This window comes from Melopsittacus undulatus, chromosome 3 (genome assembly GCF_012275295.1).
Source record: "Melopsittacus undulatus isolate bMelUnd1 chromosome 3, bMelUnd1.mat.Z, whole genome shotgun sequence".
NCBI lineage: Eukaryota > Metazoa > Chordata > Aves > Psittaciformes > Psittaculidae > Melopsittacus > Melopsittacus undulatus.
Genome location: NC_047529.1, coordinates 23302597 through 23324286, shown reverse-complemented (window position 1 = coordinate 23324286; position 21690 = coordinate 23302597). Strand labels below are relative to the sequence as shown.

General features: G+C 38.6%; 2 protein-coding genes across 5 annotated transcripts in view; both read right to left on the bottom strand.

The window, feature by feature from the left end:
- Positions 1 to 550: 550 nt before the first annotated feature.
- TTC32 (tetratricopeptide repeat domain 32) lies at positions 551 to 3797 on the bottom strand. Of its 3 annotated transcripts, XM_031046698.2 has the most exons (3): positions 2664 to 3447; positions 2422 to 2582; positions 551 to 1417 (listed from the first exon to the last, which is right to left on the bottom strand). In XM_031046698.2, exons 1-3 carry the CDS (start codon positions 2789 to 2791, stop codon positions 1290 to 1292), a joined length of 417 nt encoding a protein of 138 aa, XP_030902558.2. In that variant the 5' UTR covers positions 2792 to 3447; the 3' UTR covers positions 551 to 1289. The 3 variants fall into 3 exon arrangements, with proteins under 3 accessions (XP_030902558.2, XP_030902557.2, XP_030902559.2); XM_031046697.2 differs by having other exon boundaries at positions 2422 to 3791; XM_031046699.2 differs by having other exon boundaries at positions 1281 to 1417; positions 2462 to 3797.
- Positions 3798 to 4432: 635 nt separating this feature from the next.
- Positions 4433 to 21690, bottom strand: part of WDR35 (WD repeat domain 35) — a 39374-nt gene continuing 22116 nt past the window's right edge. The window contains exons 13-27 of one of the 2 annotated variants that reach the window (XM_031046607.2): positions 20575 to 20644; positions 19778 to 19837; positions 17681 to 17790; positions 15816 to 16026; positions 15153 to 15233; positions 14886 to 15022; positions 14288 to 14491; positions 12192 to 12338; positions 10949 to 11081; positions 9927 to 10037; positions 8653 to 8817; positions 7490 to 7630; positions 6528 to 6684; positions 5508 to 5748; positions 4433 to 5256 (exon numbers count right to left, since the gene is read on the bottom strand). In XM_031046607.2, coding sequence (XP_030902467.2) covers positions 5106 to 5256; positions 5508 to 5748; positions 6528 to 6684; positions 7490 to 7630; positions 8653 to 8817; positions 9927 to 10037; positions 10949 to 11081; positions 12192 to 12338; positions 14288 to 14491; positions 14886 to 15022; positions 15153 to 15233; positions 15816 to 16026; positions 17681 to 17790; positions 19778 to 19837; positions 20575 to 20644 — 2119 coding nt within the window. In that variant the 3' untranslated portion in view covers positions 4433 to 5105. The remainder of the gene's footprint in view (positions 5257 to 5507; positions 5749 to 6527; positions 6685 to 7489; positions 7631 to 8652; positions 8818 to 9926; positions 10038 to 10948; positions 11082 to 12191; positions 12339 to 14287; positions 14492 to 14885; positions 15023 to 15152; positions 15234 to 15815; positions 16027 to 17680; positions 17791 to 19777; positions 19838 to 20574; positions 20645 to 21690) is intronic. The other variant, XM_031046608.2, reaches the window with a different exon arrangement.

Genomic DNA, 21690 nt, shown 5'->3' with positions numbered 1-21690 from the left:
TGCCAGAAGCATGAGAGGTAAATGCAGCATCTTCTCAGCCTCATGCTCCAAATTTGCTGACTGCAGATGTTGCAGTTCCATCCCAAAGCTGAAAGTGACCGCAGCAAAGTCATTGGGGAAGGTGTTGAGAGACTGTTCTCATTACTTACCCAGAAGGTCCCACCATCTTCAGCAAGCCCTGCATTTGTGCAAGCTCTAGGATCATCCATGCAGAAACTCACTATAAGCAGCAGAACCGCCATTAGCACTATTTGTTTAAAATATAAAAGTTCTAATGCTCATGTGGGCAATCAGAAGGTATTTCTTTCATTAGAACTTGCATTGCTATGAACAGGCAAGGATGCTTCTTACTGATGATTTACAGATGTCAGCAATGGTCCCCCCTTTGACGGAGGAATGAAGCTGCCTTGGCATTCATAGCCAGCCCAATCAGAGATTTCACATGGTATTTTTCAAGCAATCAGCCTTTTCTGTAACAAGAAGAAAGCCACAACTCCTACTAGGAACAGCCCAACTACATTATTTGAAATAAGCTCAGTAAAGACAATTATGAGATTAAAATTATGTGTTCATTTTTATTCATTCAATTATTACTCTGTCCAATATTTTTACAACAGGATTAAAAAAATTAGGTCATGCCTGTTCAGGTAATTTAAAACCACCTCAAGGGGTGAATCAACTTACAAAGGACTGAATACTTGTGCCACATTCCCCATGCCAGGTACGGGTGGTGTTTCCTGAAGAAATCTCAGTGTTTCTGTTAAGTGTCTTTTTAATACAGAAACACTGAAGTGAAAAGAAAATCAGTTACACAGCATCTTCAGTACAACACCTTGAAACTAACTGCATATTTGTCTTAAATTTACATCTGAATGTGGACAAACACTATCATTATTAAATCACTGTACTTCTCACACTTCCAGTCTTAAGTACTTACATGTTTTAGTGACTTTTCTTTCCTTTGAAAGACTGTTTAAAACAATCAATGAGACTACAGAAACAGTTATAGCAAGAGAACTACAGACTTCATCTGCTGTTACTAGGCTTCCAATGTGTTTATAAACTACTTCTGTACAAAATCTCTGCAAGTATCTCACAGAGATCTAACATTATGCTTTTCCTCAACATTAAAAATATACAAAAATAGTTCATTTTGTAATCATAATCAATTTTTAACTTATTTACCCCAAACAGGGTTTCCTTAGCAGGTTGTAACAGATGCAAATGATCCTGTGCTTCATCCATCGATGTCAAGAATCCTGTGTTTTTGCACACCAGTAGCTGAATTTTCAATAACCCCGCTTTTGTTTTTCTTCTTTATCAAGAATAGCCTGCTTTAGACTCAGTGCAGCATCTTCAAACTGGGGGTTTAACTCTAATACTTTCCTGAAATCTTTCATGGCCTCATCAAAGCATCCTGTCCCAAAAAAGAAAGGAAGAATCATCTTTCTGTAGTTGCTCAAACTCACATACCACAACTGAAGAATACCTCCTAATATTTTCACTGACAAAAAGTAGTAACTGTACTTACTGGACTCATTACATTTGGATTCTCCCAAGTGGGAGTCACAGGTCTAATGAGCATGAACCAGTGTGTTATTTTTGAACCTCAAAAGGGCTTAAGGCTCAATTCAGCCAGCTTATTCCAAAAGAAGTAACCAAAAGGCCCTTACCAACAGCCAGGCTAGCTTACACCTGTAACACAAGCTTACTGCTTCACAGCCTGTGACTTTGACTGGGCTCCATCTTTCCAGGTCTCTATAGTCCCTCAGCTTCTGGGTCTTGACTCTGCAATGGAGAAGCCCCAACAAAAAGCACAGGGGTGTAATTTTCTTATGGCATATTCAAAACTCGGGCAGCAAATTCACTAGAGTGGACTGAGCGCCCACCACCGGCTGAGAAGGCCATGCTCACTACAGCTGCCTAAGGCCAAGACACTTTTATCTTCAGTTTAAAGGCAACCATTGGAAATGGCTAGCATTACCCCAATGGAATTTCGTCCAAAACCAGAACTGCATCTTTCTCCTTACTTTTCCCTGAATAGCATAATTTCAAATGACACAGCAACACTTCTGCCAGACTTGTAGCCAAAATGTCCTGTAATTACTTCACAACTGCGTATCTCTGTCTGCACCGTTCATTTCTGGTAGGAGGCCTTTACCCCCCTTCCCTGTGCCAGGCAGGTCCCTCCATCTGAAAAACGGAGGGAACTATCCTCCGGCTTCAGGTGAACCCTAGGATAAAACAGTTCACTCGGCTGTTAGTGAGCCCTGGGAGGGCGCTGGGAGAACTCTCTGCCCTGGCGGAGGTGATCGGGGATGGCAGACGGGGCCAGGCTGTCCCGGGGCAAGGACCGCCGCCAGAGCCGCCCTGCCCCAGGTCTCCCGGGAGAACGCTGGTGTGACCGGCCGCAGCCCGTACCCAGCCGGTAGAGCACCAGGCCGCGGTTGTAGTACGGCACCTCGAAGCCGGGCTGACACTCGATGGCGGCTGTGTAGTCCTCCATGGCGGCAGCGAACTCCACCCGTAAATACTTGATGTGGCCCCGGTCGTTGAGGGCGGTGGCGAGGTGGTGGTCGGCGCTGCGCGGGGACAGAGAGCGGACATTACGACAGAACGGTCCCCGCGTTCCACACACCCACGGCCTCCGCCCCGGCACGTACCCAAACCCCGCGCCATGGGCGATGAGGCGGCTGTACAGCTCCTCCGCCTCCGCCAGCCGCCGCGCCGCCAGCTGCGCCTGCGCCGCCGCCAGCAACTTGGTCGCGCTGCCCGCCGGCTCCCACTCCATGGCGGCAGCTCCGCCGCGCCGCCGGAAAGCCGCCGAGCGCCGCACCGGACAGAAGGCCGCGGGCGCCGCGAGGGCACGGACACAGCAGTGCCCGCCCCGCTGGTGACGGGGCGGGTACTGCCCTCTAATGGACGTGTTCACGAAGGAGAAGGAAACGCGGGTACCAGGAGGGGAAAAAAAGACATTGTAGTGTTTAATATTTTCCGTGTAAAATGGGGTTTATTCTCACCTGGCCTACGTTTAGGCGAGAGGTGTTACTTGCATAGGAAGACTGTACAAAAGAGGCATTGCGGTCTCTTCCGAGAAGCATCTGGATGTACACACGATGGTCGAGGTCAGCGGCTGGTGTGCAGCTGCTCCCAGGAAACTCATTGCATGGAGTGGGGCCTGCCACATTTCTCTAGCCGGGGCTCAAGCCCCGCCATAAAACACAACAGCACAGTTCACAGTAAACCTGCGTGCAACACCAAAAGTTGCACTTCTCCTATGCAGACAGGCTGAGTGAGCTGCACTTGCTGAACCAGGAGAAGGCTCCAGGGAGACCTTAGAGCAGCTTCCAGTGCCAAAAGAGGGTCTACAATAAATCTGGTAGGTACTTTTTACAAGGGCATATAAGGACAGGACAAGGCAGAATGGCTTTAAACTAACAGATGGGAGATTTAGATTAGGTATTAAGAATAAGTTCTTTCCTGTGAGGGTGGTGAGAAACTGGCACAGGTTGCCCAGAGAAGCAGTAAATGCTCCATGCCTGGCAATGCTCAAGGCTAGGCTGGATGGGGCTTGGAGCAACTTGGCCTACTAGAAGGTGTTGCTGCCCGTGCCATCAGGGCTGGAACTAGATGAGCTTTAAGGTCCATTTCAACTCAGATCACTCTGTGATTCCTTAAACTTCCATATACAACAAGTATGACAGTTCAACTCTTGAAATCTGTTCAGTGGACGTCAGCTGCTCTTTTCCAGATTCCAGTCTGAATGTTCAAAGAGGTTCCCTTTTGTCGTGGTTTAAAACCAAACTGCACAGCTCGCTCACTCACACCCCCCCTTGCTCCCCCAACTGCCGGAGAGTTAGGAAGGAGAATCCAAAGAATGTAGCCCCCACGGATTGAGATAAGCACAGTTTAATAGCTAAGGTATAACATAAATCACTACTGCTATTACTACTACAAATAATGATGATAAAGCAAACAACAAGTGAAGAGAATACAACACCTCACCAGCCACCGACCCATAACTCACTCCACCCTGCCCAACCGAGCACCGACTGACACCTCATCCATTCCCCCCAGAGCTCCAGCCCTTCCAGGTCTCTCCCCGGTTACATCCTGGGCATGACGTGCTATGGTATGGAATACCTCTTTGGCTAGCCTGGGTCAGGTGTCCTGTCTTTCCTTCCTCCCAGCCTCCCCTCCTCCCTGGCAGAGAATGAGGTCAGAAAAAGGCCTTGGACAAAACCAAACATTTGAGCAGTAATTCAAAACATGCTCGCTATCAGCAACCGTTCCCAGCCCGAAAGTCAAAGCACAGCACTGCACCAGCTACCAAGAAGGAGAAAAAGGACTGCTACTGCTCAAACCAGGACACCTTTGTTGGCTGAAGACACCACCACAGCTCAAGAACCCAAACGCAGATTAACAGCACTGATTTCTAAATACCTGCAAGCCTTTTATTGCTCTCCTAGCTTTAAAAACAGCCGACTAAAGAAAACAGCACAAATATATGCCTAAACTGGTACCATCACTGTCGTAAAACAATAGGAGAAAAAACATACACAATATTATCAGAACTACAGTGGTATTACTTAAACTCAGGAATTATTTATTTTTAAAAACAGTAAATTTTGAGAAAACCCAATAATTTCCTATGGAATTATGAAAATGAACAAAGGAGTTTGCCCAGAGTAAAACATATTAAGATGAACTGACTTTCAGTTCACATGGTTTTGAAATTGCTCAATTTACAATTAGAACAGAATACTTTTACCTTAAACCTGTGTAAAAAAAAAAAGTTAAAAATTGAAGTCTAGTAATAGTCTTTTCTTCATATAAATGGAAAGATTTTTTCTTAATGGGTTTTCTAAGGTACTTGTTTCGTTTGGTTGGGCTTTTTGTTTGGTTGGTGGGGCTTTTTTTTGGTTGGTTGGAAATTTTGTGGGGTTTATTTGGTTTGGTTTGCTTTTTAAGTTTTTATCCCATAGTGGCACTATCTGTTAGAATACAGTATTTCAAAATATTAGCACAATCAGTCACTAACATTTTAGAGACTTTTTTTTTAGGATCTGCAACATATATGAGTATAAATAGTCCTTTATCTTCTCCTATATTGTGCTGTGGCACAGAGGACAAAAGCTACGACTGCTTGCCTCTTTGGGTTTCATACAGTGCTTACATACACTGCACATCCAGAACTGCTGCTCCAGGATTGGGTCTCCTGTTGCAACACATACAGGAAGTTTCCCATCTATGCTACTGGAAGAAAAGAAAAATAAATAAATAAATAAAGCTGAAAGAATAAGAATGTAGTTATAAAATAGCAAGACAAACTTGTGCTGTAGGAATTTGCAGGACAGCATAAAAACCTGCATCATTCTTGCCCAATATTTGGTTTAAAGCAGCAAAAGGACAATTCAGTCACACAAAACTTGCTAAAATGTAAAATACAGACAATAGCAGAAAAAAAATGCTGGTATTATTACCATCTCATGTAACTATAAACCCACCTATCAAGCATGTCATCCAGGTTAGACTTTTTGTTACTCTTCGGACTATGTCTTGTGAATATCTCTAGAGCAAGGTCTTCATACTGTTGTCTCTGCTCTGGCCTAATTGTTTCCAAGGATTCTAGTTTAACAAAGGCTTTTGAACAAATATCAAATGCTCTATTTGCACATGCACAGAGTGCCAAAAGAGAATAGATTTCAACTGCAGGGATAATGTCTTCATAATCTCGCAAATGAAGAGCTGAGAAATTAAAAAAATCCAAGGAAATTATTAGATGTCTTCTGAGAAGTGCAGGCATTATATGAAATACTTGCTACTAATTGACAACATTAATTTCACAAATAAGACACAATGAACCAATGTCTTTTCATTGACATGACTATAAAGGATGCATTAAAAACAAGTAAGGGGGGAATTAAAGTGTCTGAGACACTTTTTTTTTTTAAACATGTTAGAAGTATTTGCAATGGATCTCCATTACTTGGAAAAAATATAGGGTACTATTTGCTTCTGCAACTCCCACAATTTTTTTTTTATGAAGCTCTGCAGAGGGGTCCAATGTGAATTCAGACATGCCTTATAATGTAAAGAAAGAAACAAAACAGACAACAGAACATCCACAGAGACTGTCCAATTTAACCAGGTAACATTTGGCAAGTTATATTTGCATTGTCTCCAAGAAAATACTTTCCAAGTATCTTGACTGCAGCCACATTCAATTCATTAGATTTCCTTCCCTGGATATAAGGACGAAGTTCTTTACTGTAAGGGTGGTGAGGCACTGGAATGGGTTGCCTAGGGAAGCTGTGAATGCTCCATCCCTGGTAGTGTTCAGGCCAGGTTGGACAGAGCCTTGGGTGACATGGTTTAGTGTGAGGTGTCCCTGCCCATGGCAGGGGGGTTGGAACTAGATGATCTTAAGGTTCTTTCCAACCCTAACTATTCTATGATTTTATGGTCTTAAATTCCATTGATCAAGCAAGAACAGTTTCTTTACACAGTTAAAAATAAAGCCCTACCTGTTTTAAGTGCTGCCTGTGCAGAACCTTTATAGAGCTGTCTTTGCGCTAGTATGAAAAAATGGTAAGCCTCAGCTCCTCGCCAAGCATTGTCTGCAAAGCAATTAGGTGAAGAAAGAACATCTTCTTCTAGCAAACCAGCCAGAGCTGAAGCAGTCTGAAAACAAAGCAGTATCACATACAATTTTTATACGAACCAGATACAGCAGGAAATGGCGATATATGAAAAGAACTTTTCTGTATTTGGTGATTACACCACTGTCTGTGTTAACTAGGGAAAATATAAAGACATGGACCTAAAGTGAGCATTGTTAGGCATTTTATACAGTGCATAGGCAGAACATATGGTGCACATTTTAGAAGATAAATGTCATATACACGTGTACAAATATATTTTGTGCACATCTGCAGACTGTTTCATAGTTTGGATTAATCCTGCATTTCAACACCAGAGCTGTTAAAAATGTTTAAACTCTTTCACTTGTGCATGTGAAGATGAAAGCATGAGCAGAAAAAGTCTTCTATTTGCTTCCTCCCTATCTGGAGGCATCTCCCTGTTCAGTTATAGCCAAGATAGCTTAATATAATCACAGATCTGTCTTTTGGATTGATACCTAACCCTAAGCAGGATTAAGTATTAAGTAAGCCTTAAGACAGGAAAGTGAGAGTCTTGCAGGAGAAAAAAGAAATCTGGGCTTTCTTAGTATGATTTTCACTGTTGTAATGAAAATATTAAAACACATTACACTTAAGAAGAAAAATATCTATTAACACATATGATTTAAATGTTTGCAAATAATACTTTAACATTATGTCTCTGGAAGACTTGCTAAAAGAAAGCTTTGTTCTTCGCAGGAAAAAGGGTTATTAAATAAAAACTGTAATAGCCTCATTAAGAGAGCTTGCTTTATTCTGCCTAGGTAACACATACCAGAATTCAAGAAAAAAGAAAAATACTCTACCTCTGAACTTTTTCCTTTAACTTTTCCCCTTTGTGCATTTTGTATTTGTTCACGACACTGTTCTATAAGTAACGCTGACAACACATAAAGCTTTTTAACTCGCAAAGGCTTTGTACTTTTCTTTGACTCTTCATCTGCAATCTTAAAAAAGAAAACCAAGGAATTTAATGTAGATTAAAAAAATTACTCTTGGGCAACTGCATGCTTGTACAAACCTAAAAATCATGCAAAAAAAAAGATCCTGCACTTAAATGTAGTAATTCAGACTGCAAACAGAACTATAAATTAAAATGTCAAAGTAAAAAAATGCACATTTCTCTATATTTATTTAGCTAATATAAAGCCAGATTCCCAGGAAGTATAATGCAGTATAACCCTGTATAAGTCTATTGACAATATAAAAAAATAAACTAAAAAATAGTCATTTTAAAACACTGAAGTCTAAGAAATAATGTAGCTTTCAATAAGGCCTGGTGGTTTTCCTAGAAAAAAAAGAATGGCTTTTGAAAACAGCACATAAATACATATTTTTTACTTTAAAGATTTGCTGTAAAAATTATATATCACTTTTACAGACTTTATGAGCCACGTACAAAAATCTCTACAGACAAACCAAATACAAGCAACATCCTTACCTTAAAAGCACACCATAGCATTTTCTAATTGAAAGAACCAATTGAAGAAATACCAAAATTTAACTAAATTTATTTTTTTTTATAAAAATTTAAGAATAAAGGCAATAAAAACCTAACCCGGACAACATATAAAATAACATGAAAAATGAACCCAGGCTGGTCTGCTATACTCCTTTACTAGGGAATTCTTGATGTTGACAACATGATGTTTTCCAAGGTGCAGTTCATCTCATTTGGAAGTGAAAGTCTCCAAATAAATCAATCGGATGGTTTGTGTTCTGAAAGTTTCCTCACCACTGGCTACAAATAACATCTAGGCTAACTATTTCAGATAGAGACACCTGAACTTAAGAGTTGGATTCATCTCTGCAGTATCCTGTATGACACCTGCTTATTGCCTGTATATTATTAACACTAAAATAACCCCAAGAAAACCAAAGTAAAAAAAAAAAACAAGGAAAAAAAAAATGGAAAAATAAGAGCTAGTCCAAACCCCGTTATTTTACGTAAGAAGAAAACCTATAATACCTTGAACATGAGCTTAGCAGCTTCAAAGAAATAATTTGCTTTATGATAGAGTTCTATAGCATCAAAGATTTTATTCTTTTCCAGTAAATGACTTGCATATCTGGCTAACAAGGATCCAATCTCTTTCATGTTGTGATTTTTAGCCAGCTCCACAGCTTTATCCCACTAGAAATGAAAGCAGAGAATTACCATTTTCAAATATAGAAAGTAGACCTCACTTTTCAAATACATTCTCAGAACAAGCTGGTTATCCATTAATGGTTTGCAACATTCGTGTGCAATATTTCATCACCATTTAGAACCAGGTTACTATAAATTAAAGTAAAAAGCAAGAGAAACAAATGCTAGCATCATTGCCAATTATGTGGCAATGGCCCGTGAAACAAATGCTGGACCTCTGTCCAAAACCATATACAAAGCAGTTGCTTCTGGTTTGATAAAATTCTTTGCAAAAATTACTTCATTGCTGCTCACATTGATTTCAACGCTTCTGAAATTACTGAAACCCAGACTCTCAAAAGCATGTCTAAAAGAAGATTTCAGCCCATAAGCTTAAGGCACAAACAGTTACATTTTATTTATCCTTCTATACACATTTTGTCTGTGAATTTTTCTGATCTTCAACAGCTTGGCTACTATGTTTGCCCCAGATCAAGTTTGGCAGAACTCAGAAACTTTATAGAATCTCATAACCTAGTAGCCCTTAAGATCCATAAACTAGGAAGGTGTTCACATAGCACCAGCACTAGCCAGTTGTGCCATTCCCATACATCAAGTTCCTCACAGACATCCTCAGTTTCATTCTTATTTGTGTTGACACAAACATTTGCACAGGTAAGTCATACTTGGGGACCAGGTGTAGCTGTAAACACACAAAACATTTTTCAGATTAGTTTTTTTCCAGCTACATCCTAATGCAGCCACAAATACATTTGAATTGTACCAGAAAGGAGGGGGATGTAGAAAATAAGCAGCCAGAAGCAATCCAGTCTTCCTTCCATTCCATCAGGAGGCAGTATAGCTTGGCTCTACAAATGCAACGAGTGTCTGTATGCTGAGTGCACTTAACCACACAAAGAGACAGAAGTAACACTGCTGAATTTAGCTTTGGCCCTCCAGGGGTCTAATCCTGATTTCAGGTAACTTTCTTAAGCATGAAGAATGAATTTTCCAGAAATCATGACAAATCATCAGACACTTTACACAAACATATTTAGCAGGGCATTAGAATAGAAATCTGGATTGGCAAAGCAGATTATCTACTGCTGGTTTACCTGGTTGAGATGTACACAGGTATCTACCGCATCCTTTGGTCGATTACATTTCAGAAAGGCTGACACAGCTTGTTCACACATCCCCACTCTTACAAACATATAAGCTATATCCTGCAAAACACATCAGCACCATGTTAATAAACTCATTTCCAGATTTTTAGTACATTTTACAGCAAATAAAATATTATTATATTCTTGTTTAGTTTAATTCCAAGAATTTGAGGAAAAGAGGTTGTTTGCCTCATGGATTCTGGAAAGACAATATGCACTGTTGTAAATCTTTAGAACAGTGTGCTACTTTCATATACTGCTTCTGAATTAAAAAATAAAAGCCATTGAAATATTTTTCTATCAGATCATACCAGAAGGACTCTGTTCTTACACAGAAGAGGCTAAAAAGAAAGTGCTGTCTTGCTTTGTTCAGACAACTGAAAATGGCATTAAATAAGCATGTTTTGCATTTTTCAAGCATTTTGGGTTAATTAATCATACCGGTTTTAAATTGGCTATTGCTTAGTAGGTCATTTTAGGCTATACCACCCACTTTCCTTCATTTCACAGGAAAGAATCTTCAGTTTTCATTGAACATTAGCATTCCCACCAGAGCTACCATGTAAGAAATTAAAGTGATAAACAACCAGGAAGAATTCAAAGAAAAAAAAACCCTAGGCTAGACAACAAAATGAAAACTGAAGTGTCCAGACATGAAGAGTGACTTCTCAGTGAAGTATAGATATTTCAGAGAGAAATGTCACTATCTGGGGAGGGGTGCAATAAATTATGACTTAGACAGGTAGCCATAAAGTATGATGAATAATCAGGTCTTTCTGGGGAACCTAGACCATACAGGAAAGGAAGAATGATGAAGGAATATTAGAGATCAATACAAAGTAACACCATTATGCTTAAGTGAGTAGGTCTCATACTCCATTTCCTTCTCTCTTTCTTACTTAACACTTCCAAGATGGGAAATTTTAATTAAATGGTTGAGCATAAGACAATGAAAAATGCTTTTTGCTTACAGGGAGCAATTTATTATTCTCTGGAAGTGAGTTAGCTAGATTCTCCAGTCCTTTGTAGTCCTCTAGCATGTAGTAACATTCAGCTAAACGTTCCTGGTTTCGTCCTTGTACATAATACTGTACAGCATTTAACCTAATATGGAAAAAAGAGAAAAAAGTTTACTGGCTTCTGATATATAAACACAAGTGAAGCTTCTCATTGTGTAAGCCTTTTGCATTTGTGAATTTAAAATGACATTATTTTAAACGGATAACTTTGCTTGAGAGAGCATTTGTAGCTAGAAATTCACTATTTTTCTAAAATGCACTAAAATGTTTAACTTTCAGAGATCATTATGTTTAAGTAGTAGCAAGACTGTTTCTGTAACTAGCATAAGGTTAGGAATTCAAGGAATCTTAAAACTGCATTCCCACATCTGCACAAGTCATGGCTGATAATGGACAACAGCTTAGAACTAAACTTTCAGAAAAGAGCTTTACTGTTGTGCCTCTACGTTTTAAACACAAGCACTAAGATCTCCAAGACCAGTCTCCAAAGTTACCTAAATCATCTAAAAAAAAAAGTCAACTTGCAAAATCTAATCACAAGTTTTAAACTTCTTTGGGACCCAAGTTCTTTGTGATAATATACTTGGGCTAGTTGCAATAAATAATGGAGCTGCGGAGACAGAAGGTTCTGGATGCAAAAACTTTACATGGGATTAGAACGCAATAAGAGAAGTTCATGAAAAAAAAATTCCCTGCAAGTTTTAACTATGAAGACATCAAATCTGGCTCAGTAAGTACCTGACTGCAAAACGTTCTGGAGGAATACCATTACATGTGTGTGCTGCTTAAAAGTCTTCCTTGGGCACCCAGTCTGCATAGTAACTGCAGACAGCCAGGCCAGAGAGAGCTCTGGACCTTTTCAAATATTTGTGAGTTTAAGCATTCTAGAAATCTTGTGGTTATTTTTGAAATTCACTGATGTTTAATAATTCTCTCTCCTCCCCTCCTTTGAAGCAGACAATCTTCTGGCAAAACGCAGATTTTTATCACCTTCATTCTTTAGATGATCAACAGCTTTCTGTTTAAAGGTACATGCATCGATGGAACCATAAAGGTCTGAGCTAAATCTCATAATTCCAAAATTATTGCATCCTAACTTCCCTGACATCTGCCCCTCCTCATAAATTAAGTCTTGTCATCAGTCGTATAATTTCCTTTATAATTTTCTTTTTACCAGTTCCTCTACAGAACATACCACTTCTGACGGTCTGCAAAGTAATCTCCAATAGCATTGTATGCTTGTTCAAGAAGGGCATCATCTGAATCACCTGAGCCAGTTTTCAGTAGCTGCAATACTCGGAACCAATCTCCCAGTTTTATCCGCAGTCCAATAGCAAGATCTCTAGTATAAAAAGAACATAGCAGGAAAAAGTCAAAGACGATAAAATTAATAACAAAAAACTTGAGAAAAGCATTCAAAGTATTTGAGAAAAGCATCCGAAGTGGTTTCATGTTCATAACCTACACTACAGGTGTAACAGTGATCCCAGATATCTTCTTTACAATTGAAACATTATTCTGTAAAAACAAATACTCAAAGAGCTCATAGGTTATATCATACATGGACTTCCCTATTAGCCATATTTCTGTGTGAGGAGTTAAATGCAGCTGGTGAGACGGCTGGGACTGATGTTACTTCAGGTGTCCTCTTATTCTGTGTACCATCCTTTAACTTTCACTTCTGACTTATTCTATGATTCTATGACTGCTACAATAGACATCAGCAGCTGCAAAAGGCTAAAAGCCAAAGGGAGATGAAGGGAAGGGCTAAGGAGCAAGGAATATTAATAACAGAGGTTAAAGCTGAGATGTAATAAAATGGATTTCAGAGACTTCTCTTTCAGGTTCATGATTACTTCAGATAAAGAAAAAAGGACTCCTTTTTATTATTCATGCATACATATGACCCACAATGTGTCTGTCTGGCACATTTTTTCTACCATACAGAATAATTCTCTATTACTTCACACAGAAGTAATTCTTCAGGTGCATAGAAGATAAATAGCAGAAATCTATATGCTTCTTTTAAGAATGCCCTAAACTTAAAAGTGAGTTAAGGAAGGCAATAGCAGGTCAGTGAAGTCAGCATCTATCTAAAAAACTTTATTTGAAAAATAGATTTATTTCAGCCTGATTTATGGTAGATCCTTATTAAGATTTTTCTAGTGGTAAGGAGACACGGTCAATACAGAATTACCATATTCTTGTAGCTGGAAGTAAGATGTGCTACTCTTGAAGAAAGCAGTAAAAGTAAGTCTTTTGACTTCTGCAATCATTTAATGGCAAGTTTCTCTTCAGCCATGTGGAAAGAGTAAGTCATATGTGAAAGTTAGTGTTGCAGTGCAACTAAAATACTTATGAGGCAGTCCACCTCTCCAAACCAGCATGCTTCCATTGGCTAATTAGTCATGTGAAGAAAGTTTTCTATTACCAGGCCATGCATCTCTCCCCAGCTCCTGCCTCTCCCTTCCCCTTACTGGGAAGAGGAAGGTTTCCCATTCTTGTGGCATAATTCATAGAATCATAGAATAGCTAGGGTTGGAAAGGACCTTAAGATCATAAAGGAAAAATTTAATTTTTTTCTCCATGTCATTCCCTGCTTTTTCTAATGGCTCCATTAATCAAAGCTTTAAAATTTCACAAGTGATTTATGCTTCTCTATGTATGACTACAGGTATATGTATGACTATATATGACCTACAGGCTACGTCATGCAACTGCTGCTTATTATGCCTCATTAGTCTTTTTCAGTAAAGACAGTGTTCTAGCTAATTACTTAGTGTTAATTTACATTTCCCTGTAATATTGTAATTTTGATTTGTTTTCATTCCTGAGCAAAAATTCTATTGATTGATTCACAGTTTCATCCAGTCTTTTCGCTCTCTCCAGAGATTACAGTTCATTAAGAACTCTGTTATTTGTATATGTAATTGGAAAGAATGTGTACTTGGCTACTAGCTAAGAGCAACACTACAGAAATTAAATGCTAGTTGAGATTGTTTTTGTTTTTGAATCCCAGTTGAAATACCAACAAAACACTTGCAAAAAACCATGTATGAAACTCAACACTACCTGGAGCACTGAGGTTTTGCAATCAGTTTGGCATGCACTGATTTCCCTACAGAACTGGTTACATAGGGATACAACAAAATTTTCTCCATCTGATCTTTCTGTCTTTCCAGAAACTGGCAGAGTCTTCAGTGCTAAAACAGCCATCCCTTGTTAAGGAACCCTTTCTCCCCACTCAGACTTTTTTCTCTATTTGCTGCTGAGGTGACTACATGCAATTACCTTCTGTCCATATCCAGATACATTCTTTCAGCTTCTTCAAATCTGCTAAAATAGGCTGCCACTTCTGCTTGCTTCATTGACTCACTCTGCAGGTTCCCTAGACGCTTCACAAATTTAATACCTTGATAATCTCTGCAGCGTACAAAAGCTTGTTCAGCAGTCTGCAGATCCAGCTTCTGTAGAGCAGCTTCAGCCAGGAGACGCCTGTGTGAAATGTAAACAAAATAGACTGAAAAACAGCAATAAAGTAAATTAAAGCAGGATCCATTAAACTCTAATTATTTAAAGAAGACATACAAGTTACTGCAATGGTATTGTTTACTAACTAATCTTTAATTCAGTTGTGTGTTTGTGGGAGGCAATTCAGCCCAATGAAGAGATGTTCTCAGTTGGAACAGAAGTGCTCCAAACTGCAGGAGAGCACTGTTACCTTTTCAGGGTTTTATTTTCCTTTTTCTTAAATTATATGTTTAAAGTGGGTACTGCTTTGGCTGATTCTAATTGGAGGTTTTTTACTTTAATAGTAGATCTGTCTGAACAGGAAAGGAATACAAAAGAACACAAATTTAAACAAAGTTGGCTTATAAAGAGATTTTACCAAAGTCTGGGATGTGGGTTATCTTCTATGAATTGGGAAGATTCCTCAATGCCAACTTTTTCAATCAATGCTCGACTGTCTCGTAACGACCGAATCTCAAAATTGATGATGTAATCTTTGTTAGGATGTTCAGGATTCTAACATAATGGATAAAGAAAAATAATTTTATTCCATGTCACCTTTATTTTCACTCATCTTAGATATCTACTGTTCAAATCATCAAGATAGACAACTTTTCCCTACAAAACACAAATTAATTATACTTACCTTTAATATTTCATCAAGAAGAACAGATTTGATTTCTAAGTCTTCAAAGTTGCAAATATATCCAGAAGTTTGTATAGGTTCCTTAAAGTTAAATAAGTTACAAAGGGATGAACTTATATTCTGTCTGATTAAATCCTAACCAAATCCATTGTGTATAACATAAGCGAGACTTTCTAGTTCCCTAACTAGATTTAATTGCATTTCCAACAGGAAACAAATACTAAATCAGTAACATTATTGACAATTCCATATACACAGACATAATTTAAAATATCTTCTATAACTAAACTGGCAAAGAGGTAAAGGAACAATTGCCACAGTTGCCAATATTTAGATTCAGCTGAACTGTATTTTACAAGTATCTCTACTGAAATTGTGTTTACTTTTTTCCAAAACATACAAAAAATATCCTCCTGAAAAATGTCTCATAAAATATGACAGTATTTTTATCTTTCCAAGACTGATAATTCATTTTACTCACTCGTTCCTAAACAGCAGTCCAATGTGAAAGCTAACAAGATTTTGAGATTACCAGAAGCAAGTTTGACTATATAAACACTTGCCCAATTGAACTGCAAGCACAAGAATAATACTATTCAACACAGAGACATTCAATTACAAAAGAGTTTGTAAAATGAGTAGTTTACATATGTTAATATTTACCTCTGGATCCAAGTTTCTGAAAACATACATTCTTGATTTCTCCATCATCGCAAACAGATCTGGGTTATCTTTGGCCCATTTCATATCCCAGACATCTTTGCGTTCCAGTGTCAGCTGCTCACCTACCATTTGCTGTCCTGTACTGGTTACCACCCGTGTATCCAAGTCAAAGAAAGTCAAAACACCTGAAAGATCTATGACAGCAACACGACTGCAAAAAAACAAAAGAAGGGAAAATAAAATAAGGCAGCCAAATAATACTATTGAAGGTTGTAAATATGAAATAGTTCCCTAAACTGGCACATTCAGGCCAAATTTCCCCTCTAATCTAATACCAGTATTATTCCACAGTGAGATGCATGTGATTTTCATTTATCTGCACAGCAGAGAGAGACCAGAGACCTGGAAAGAAGTTTTTCATCTCTTCATGCAGAATCTGGCCCTGCAAAAATTCTGAAATATGCCCATTTTTCATCCAACATTTTGAAGATCCTTAGTAGTTCAGATACCATGTTGGGTAAATTGCAAGTTTTGCCCCTGACCAAACTTTTCTTGACAGAGCCTAAAATTACCAGCTGGACAGAACTGTTGCTCATTATTACTAGGAAGCAATGAAACAGATTCTTAAAATAAAAAGACAGTGTGGAAATGTAAACTGTTAATCTCAAAACCAGGATTTCTTCTATTTCTACATAGTATTCTTTAGGATTTTTTCCACACAGTATGAAGTATAACCCCATTAATCTTTGAGGTAATTTAAAATATGGGAAAATACAATTTCTGAGGGGTTACTTTGGAAAATTTCCAATTAAATAGGTCTTCAGTGAATCATAGTAGTCTGTATTTACTACAGTGCCATTTTAAATGCATTTATTGAAAGTTATTTAGACACCCTAGTGTTAAGATAACCTTAATCCCTGTTAAAGTTTCAAAAGCAACTTGGAAAGTGAACTTCAAAATACTTACGGATCTGAGCCTTTTTCACCAGAACAAAGTCATTTAGGAAAAGAACAACTTGGGTTCAAAGCAAAATCAGTGCAGCTCTGACTAGATCACATTTGATATGATTTAGCGGTGGTCTTGACAGTGCTGGGGTAATGGTTGGACTTGATTTAAAGATCTTTTCCAACCTATGATTCTATGCTGCCTTTTAAGTGAAGCTGTCTATTTTTGGCCTATACCTAAATGAGTGATCTACTGGATTATGAATTTTGTTTGAATTTATATAAAGTTATTTTGAAGTGATTAAGTTGTCTTATAAGTTCTCTTTAGTCAGCATATTTTTGTCTTTTTTGCCAAGACTCTTGCTCTCTCTCTTGAAAAAAATAATAGCTGTTAAGTAGAAAGCATCTTCAGTACTGGCACTGCTGAAGCTTAGGAGAAAGAGTCTTGCCAGAGGCACTGCCACCAGCTACAACTTGTAACAGTGAAAATTAACATAGGATGAACAAAGTTTCCAGGCATCAGACAAACACAGAAATAGAAAGATGCCTTAGAGATGTAAAATTTCAAGTTATGACATATTATCATCAATTCATGTCATGATCACATGAAGCTTATGTTTGGTTCATCTAGTAGCACACAGGTATTTCAATGTATGTTTCCTGAATCTTCACACACACTGTACAAAGATCAAAACCTAAGACAGCTTTACTAACAGTCTCTCTGAGCAATCTGATGACTGGCCAGGTGTAACTAATTAGTAATAAATAAATGTTTAAGCAACCATTAATAACAACTACAACTAATAAATAGTTTATATTAAAGCTAAATTACTTCATAGCTATTATAGAATCACAGAACTCATGCTGTATAAGTTTATTTTAAAATTGGATACCTGCACTAGAAGCAGATCTGTAACTTACCTGGAGTTACAGTTCAAAGACAGCTGATATGCATGACATTTCAGGGTAAACTTCTGTACTATTCCAACACTGGGAAGACTGTATCTCTGAAGAGTGCCAGATTCTCTTGCCTAGCAAAAAGCAGTGATTGGTTATTGAGATAATTTTTCCATTACTAAACCCTTTAAAAAGGTTTTATTTATATGCTGTCCTAGACAAAAGAGTTTTTGCATAAGTGACAGGGCAGAAATGGAAATGGAGAATGTCATCACCTTGGAAGATCCAAATTCTGCTATTTAGAATCACAAATGGCTTGGTTTGGAAGGGATCTTAAAACTCATGTAATTCTAACCTCGCTGCCATGAGCAGAGACACCTTCCACTAGACCAGGTTGCTCCAAGTCCTGTCCAGTGTGGCCTTGAACCCTGCCAGGAATGGGCCACAGCTTCTCAGGGCAACATGTTCTAGTGCCTCGCCACCCTCACAGGAAAGAACTTCTTCCTAATATCTAAGCTAAATCTATCCTCTATGATTATAAAACCACTCCCCATTGTCGTCTCCCTCAATGCCCTAAGGCTAACAAGTCCCTCTCCAGCCTTCTCCAGGCTGAACAAGGAGAGGTGCTCCAGCCCTAGAATCATCTTTGTGGCCTCCTCAGATTCACTCCAATAAGTCCACAACTCTTGTGTTGGGAGCCTCAGAGCTGGATGCAGTGCTGCAGGTAAGGTCTCACAAGAGCAGAACAGAGGGGGAGAAAACCCTCCCTCGACCTGCTGGTGACACTTCTTTTGATGCAGCACAGGACACAGTTGGATTTCAGGGCTGCAAGGTGATCCTGCCCCTCAACTCTGCTCTTGTGAGACCTTACTTGGAGTATTGCATACAGTTCTGGTGTCTTCAACATAAAAAGGACATGAAACTGTTGGAACAAGTCCAGAGGAGGCCATGAGGATGATCAGGGGACTGGAGCACCTCTTGTATGAAGATAGGCTGAGAAAGTTGGAGCTGTCCAGCCTGGAGAAGAGAAGGCTGCAGGGAGACCCCTATAGGAGCCTTCCAGTATCTGAAGGGGGCCTATAAGGATGCTGGGGAGGGGAATCTTCATTAGGGACTGCAGTGGTAGAACAAGTGGTAACAGGTTCAAACTTAAACAGGGTAAATTTAGATTAGATATAAGGAGGAAGTTCTTTACTGTGAGGTGGTGAGGCACTGGAATGGGTAGCCCAAGGAAGCTGCAAATGCTCCATCCCTGGTGCTGTTCAAGACCAGGTTGGACAGAGCCTTGGGTGACATGGTTTAGTGTGAAGTGTCCCTGCCCATGGCAGGGGGGTTGGAACTAGATGATCTTAAGGTCCTTTCCAAGCCTAACTATTCTGTGATTCTATGTTGTGCTTCTCATCAACCATATTTAAACACTTTCTTAAGCTCCTACAATTTCAGATATGATTAAATCAGGGCTGTTAAAAGAAGTATCTAATGTCCACATTCAGCCCACAGAACAGTTTCAGGAGCCAAACAATTCCCAGTGAACCTTCAGAGACGTAACAAAAGAGGAGAACAGGGAATGGAACCCTGTCCGATGCTGGTAGGAACATGGATAAAAATTTAGAAAGTGTTCTTTTTCTGTCTTTGTTCTGTTCAGTTGGTTTGTTTTAAAGCCCACCCATATGTCTGTTCTTCTAATGAGATCACTATTTTCTCATTAGGAAAAAAAAAAAAGCACTAGCTGTTTGGCATGGTACAGTACCCTGCACATTGGGTATTTACATACTAGTTGTACAAACTTTGTAAACCTTTGTGCCTAGAAGAGGCTTCCTACAACTCAGATTATAGAATTAAGTTCAGACCTGTATTTTATCAAACCCTATACATAAGTACTAACTAAGGCAACTAGTCTGTTCTTAAATTCTAAGCATTTAGTGAGCTAGCCCTCCTAAATAAATAGTCCAGGTTAATGAAAGAACCTGTTAAAAGTTATCACTGAGGACACCTAGGAAGAGATTTTATCTAAGTTCAGAAATGCTTTGAAATTGTGACTGCCCATGAACAAACTGCAGAAGAATCTCCTGCCTACAAGCAAAGGAGGCAATTAGGAGTTTTTTTAATTATGTAACTTACCACAAGTAGCATCTTATCAGATGCTGTTATTGCACAAATTGGATCTCTTGTTCCCTGAAACTATACAAGTAATATGTTTCAGTTTTAATGCAACAGTAAGAATGCACTGATAAAGAAGTATTATTTAAACACACAAAAATGTTGCTAAGTATCCACATGAAAAGCAGCTATTAAATCTTGTCAGCATACAGTATTTGTGTGGTTTATGATATTAGCAGCCTTTCTTATGGGAATCATGACAAAAATAATATTAAACAGCTTATTTTCTTCCCCTGCCTCTCCTCCAGAAAAATAAGAAATTCAAAATGTAACAGGTGTTTGTTTCATAGAAAACACAAGGCAGCAACTATCCCTGACTTGTAAGGCCAATAATTTCAGGTACATTGGTAAGTACAAAAGCAAGCATGCACATGCACACACACACATAAAGTGAAAAAGGATAAATATACTAGAAAAGGTTACAAGGGTTATTGAGTTTCAACGAACTTGTATTCTGATGAAGCATACGAAGCTGGTTCTCACCAAGAAAACAGCAGATGTCCACATACTGGACCCACAATATACTTTTTGATGTTCCCTACAGCTTAGTGTATATTTCAGTAATACATAATGGCACAGTAACAACACACTAACCAAGGGGAAGAAAAATAACACTTATGTACAAAACATAGCATTAAAAGAAACTTTCAGCATGACCACTTCTACTGATGAAAATCTGTGAAAGTAAAGCAATGTTAAGTACTTCTCTGTCAAGCTACCAGTGACACCACAATTAACTAGTTAAAACCATCACTCACTTCAATAGCTCTGCTACAATCAAGGTGTCCACCTGCAGATCCTGAAGGGGTGTCATCAATATGATAAATCCTATAGAAAAAAGAAGTTAGGAGAAAAAAGTGTGCCCAAAGAAAAGATTACTTTTGGTAGCATATAGGTATCCTCAATCCTTGGAGAAGAAACCACTGCAATTGGGAAAGAGGATAAAAGCTATGCGTGTTCTTATGTTCTAGTAGTATCCCCTTTGATAACCCTACTTTGCATTGCTATAAAGATACGGTACTTGCTTTCACTTTCACTGCCTCTGATGATCTATAAACTCATTCTGCAACAAGAAATTCCGGCAAATCATTAACCACCCCAACTATCTCTTTTCAGACATGCACTCCATATTTCCTCTGGCAGGCTCTTCTCCATATTTATTAAGAGCTTCACCTTCATATTCACAAAACATATGTATTAATATATTCAATACTTCATCATAACTTCTCTTTTGCATTCAAAATTAGCATTAGAAAAGATCTTACAATATTAAAATCAGTTTATGCTGAATTACAATGATTTACTTTTCTAGGATTTCTGTCAAATTTGCAATCTTGTTCAAGGCTAGGACATTCAGGTACTAGAACAATGTTATTTATTACACCATGTACAAATAATTATTATTATGAATATAAGGTGACAGGAGACAGTGGATTTATAGAAAGCTATAGCATCTCTAAGGAAGAAAACATAAAATAACACAAAAGAAAATCATAACAAAGTTGCAAGCTTGTGGAGGTGACAGAAAAGTTAATGCCACTAATGAGGACCTGGGAAGGAAATATTTTGGAGACAAGAAGATGTTGGCTTTGGCTTGTTTAGTTTGAGAGGATGAAAGTCCATACAGGCTTGGACATCAAAGATACAATCAGATACCAGTGTATTTAGGAAAGAACTGGCTGGATAGACTACGTCCTCACAGCCACTGACACACAAGAAGCAGTTAAAGTTATTAAAGCAATAGAGTTGCCTAGAAACTAAGAGTATAAAGGAGAAAATTCAGAGGAGGAAAAAAAACATGTAGACAAATAGCTCTGTAAGGGAACCACACAGTAGGCAAATGAAAGGGCACATGAAAAACAACAAGGTGCCTG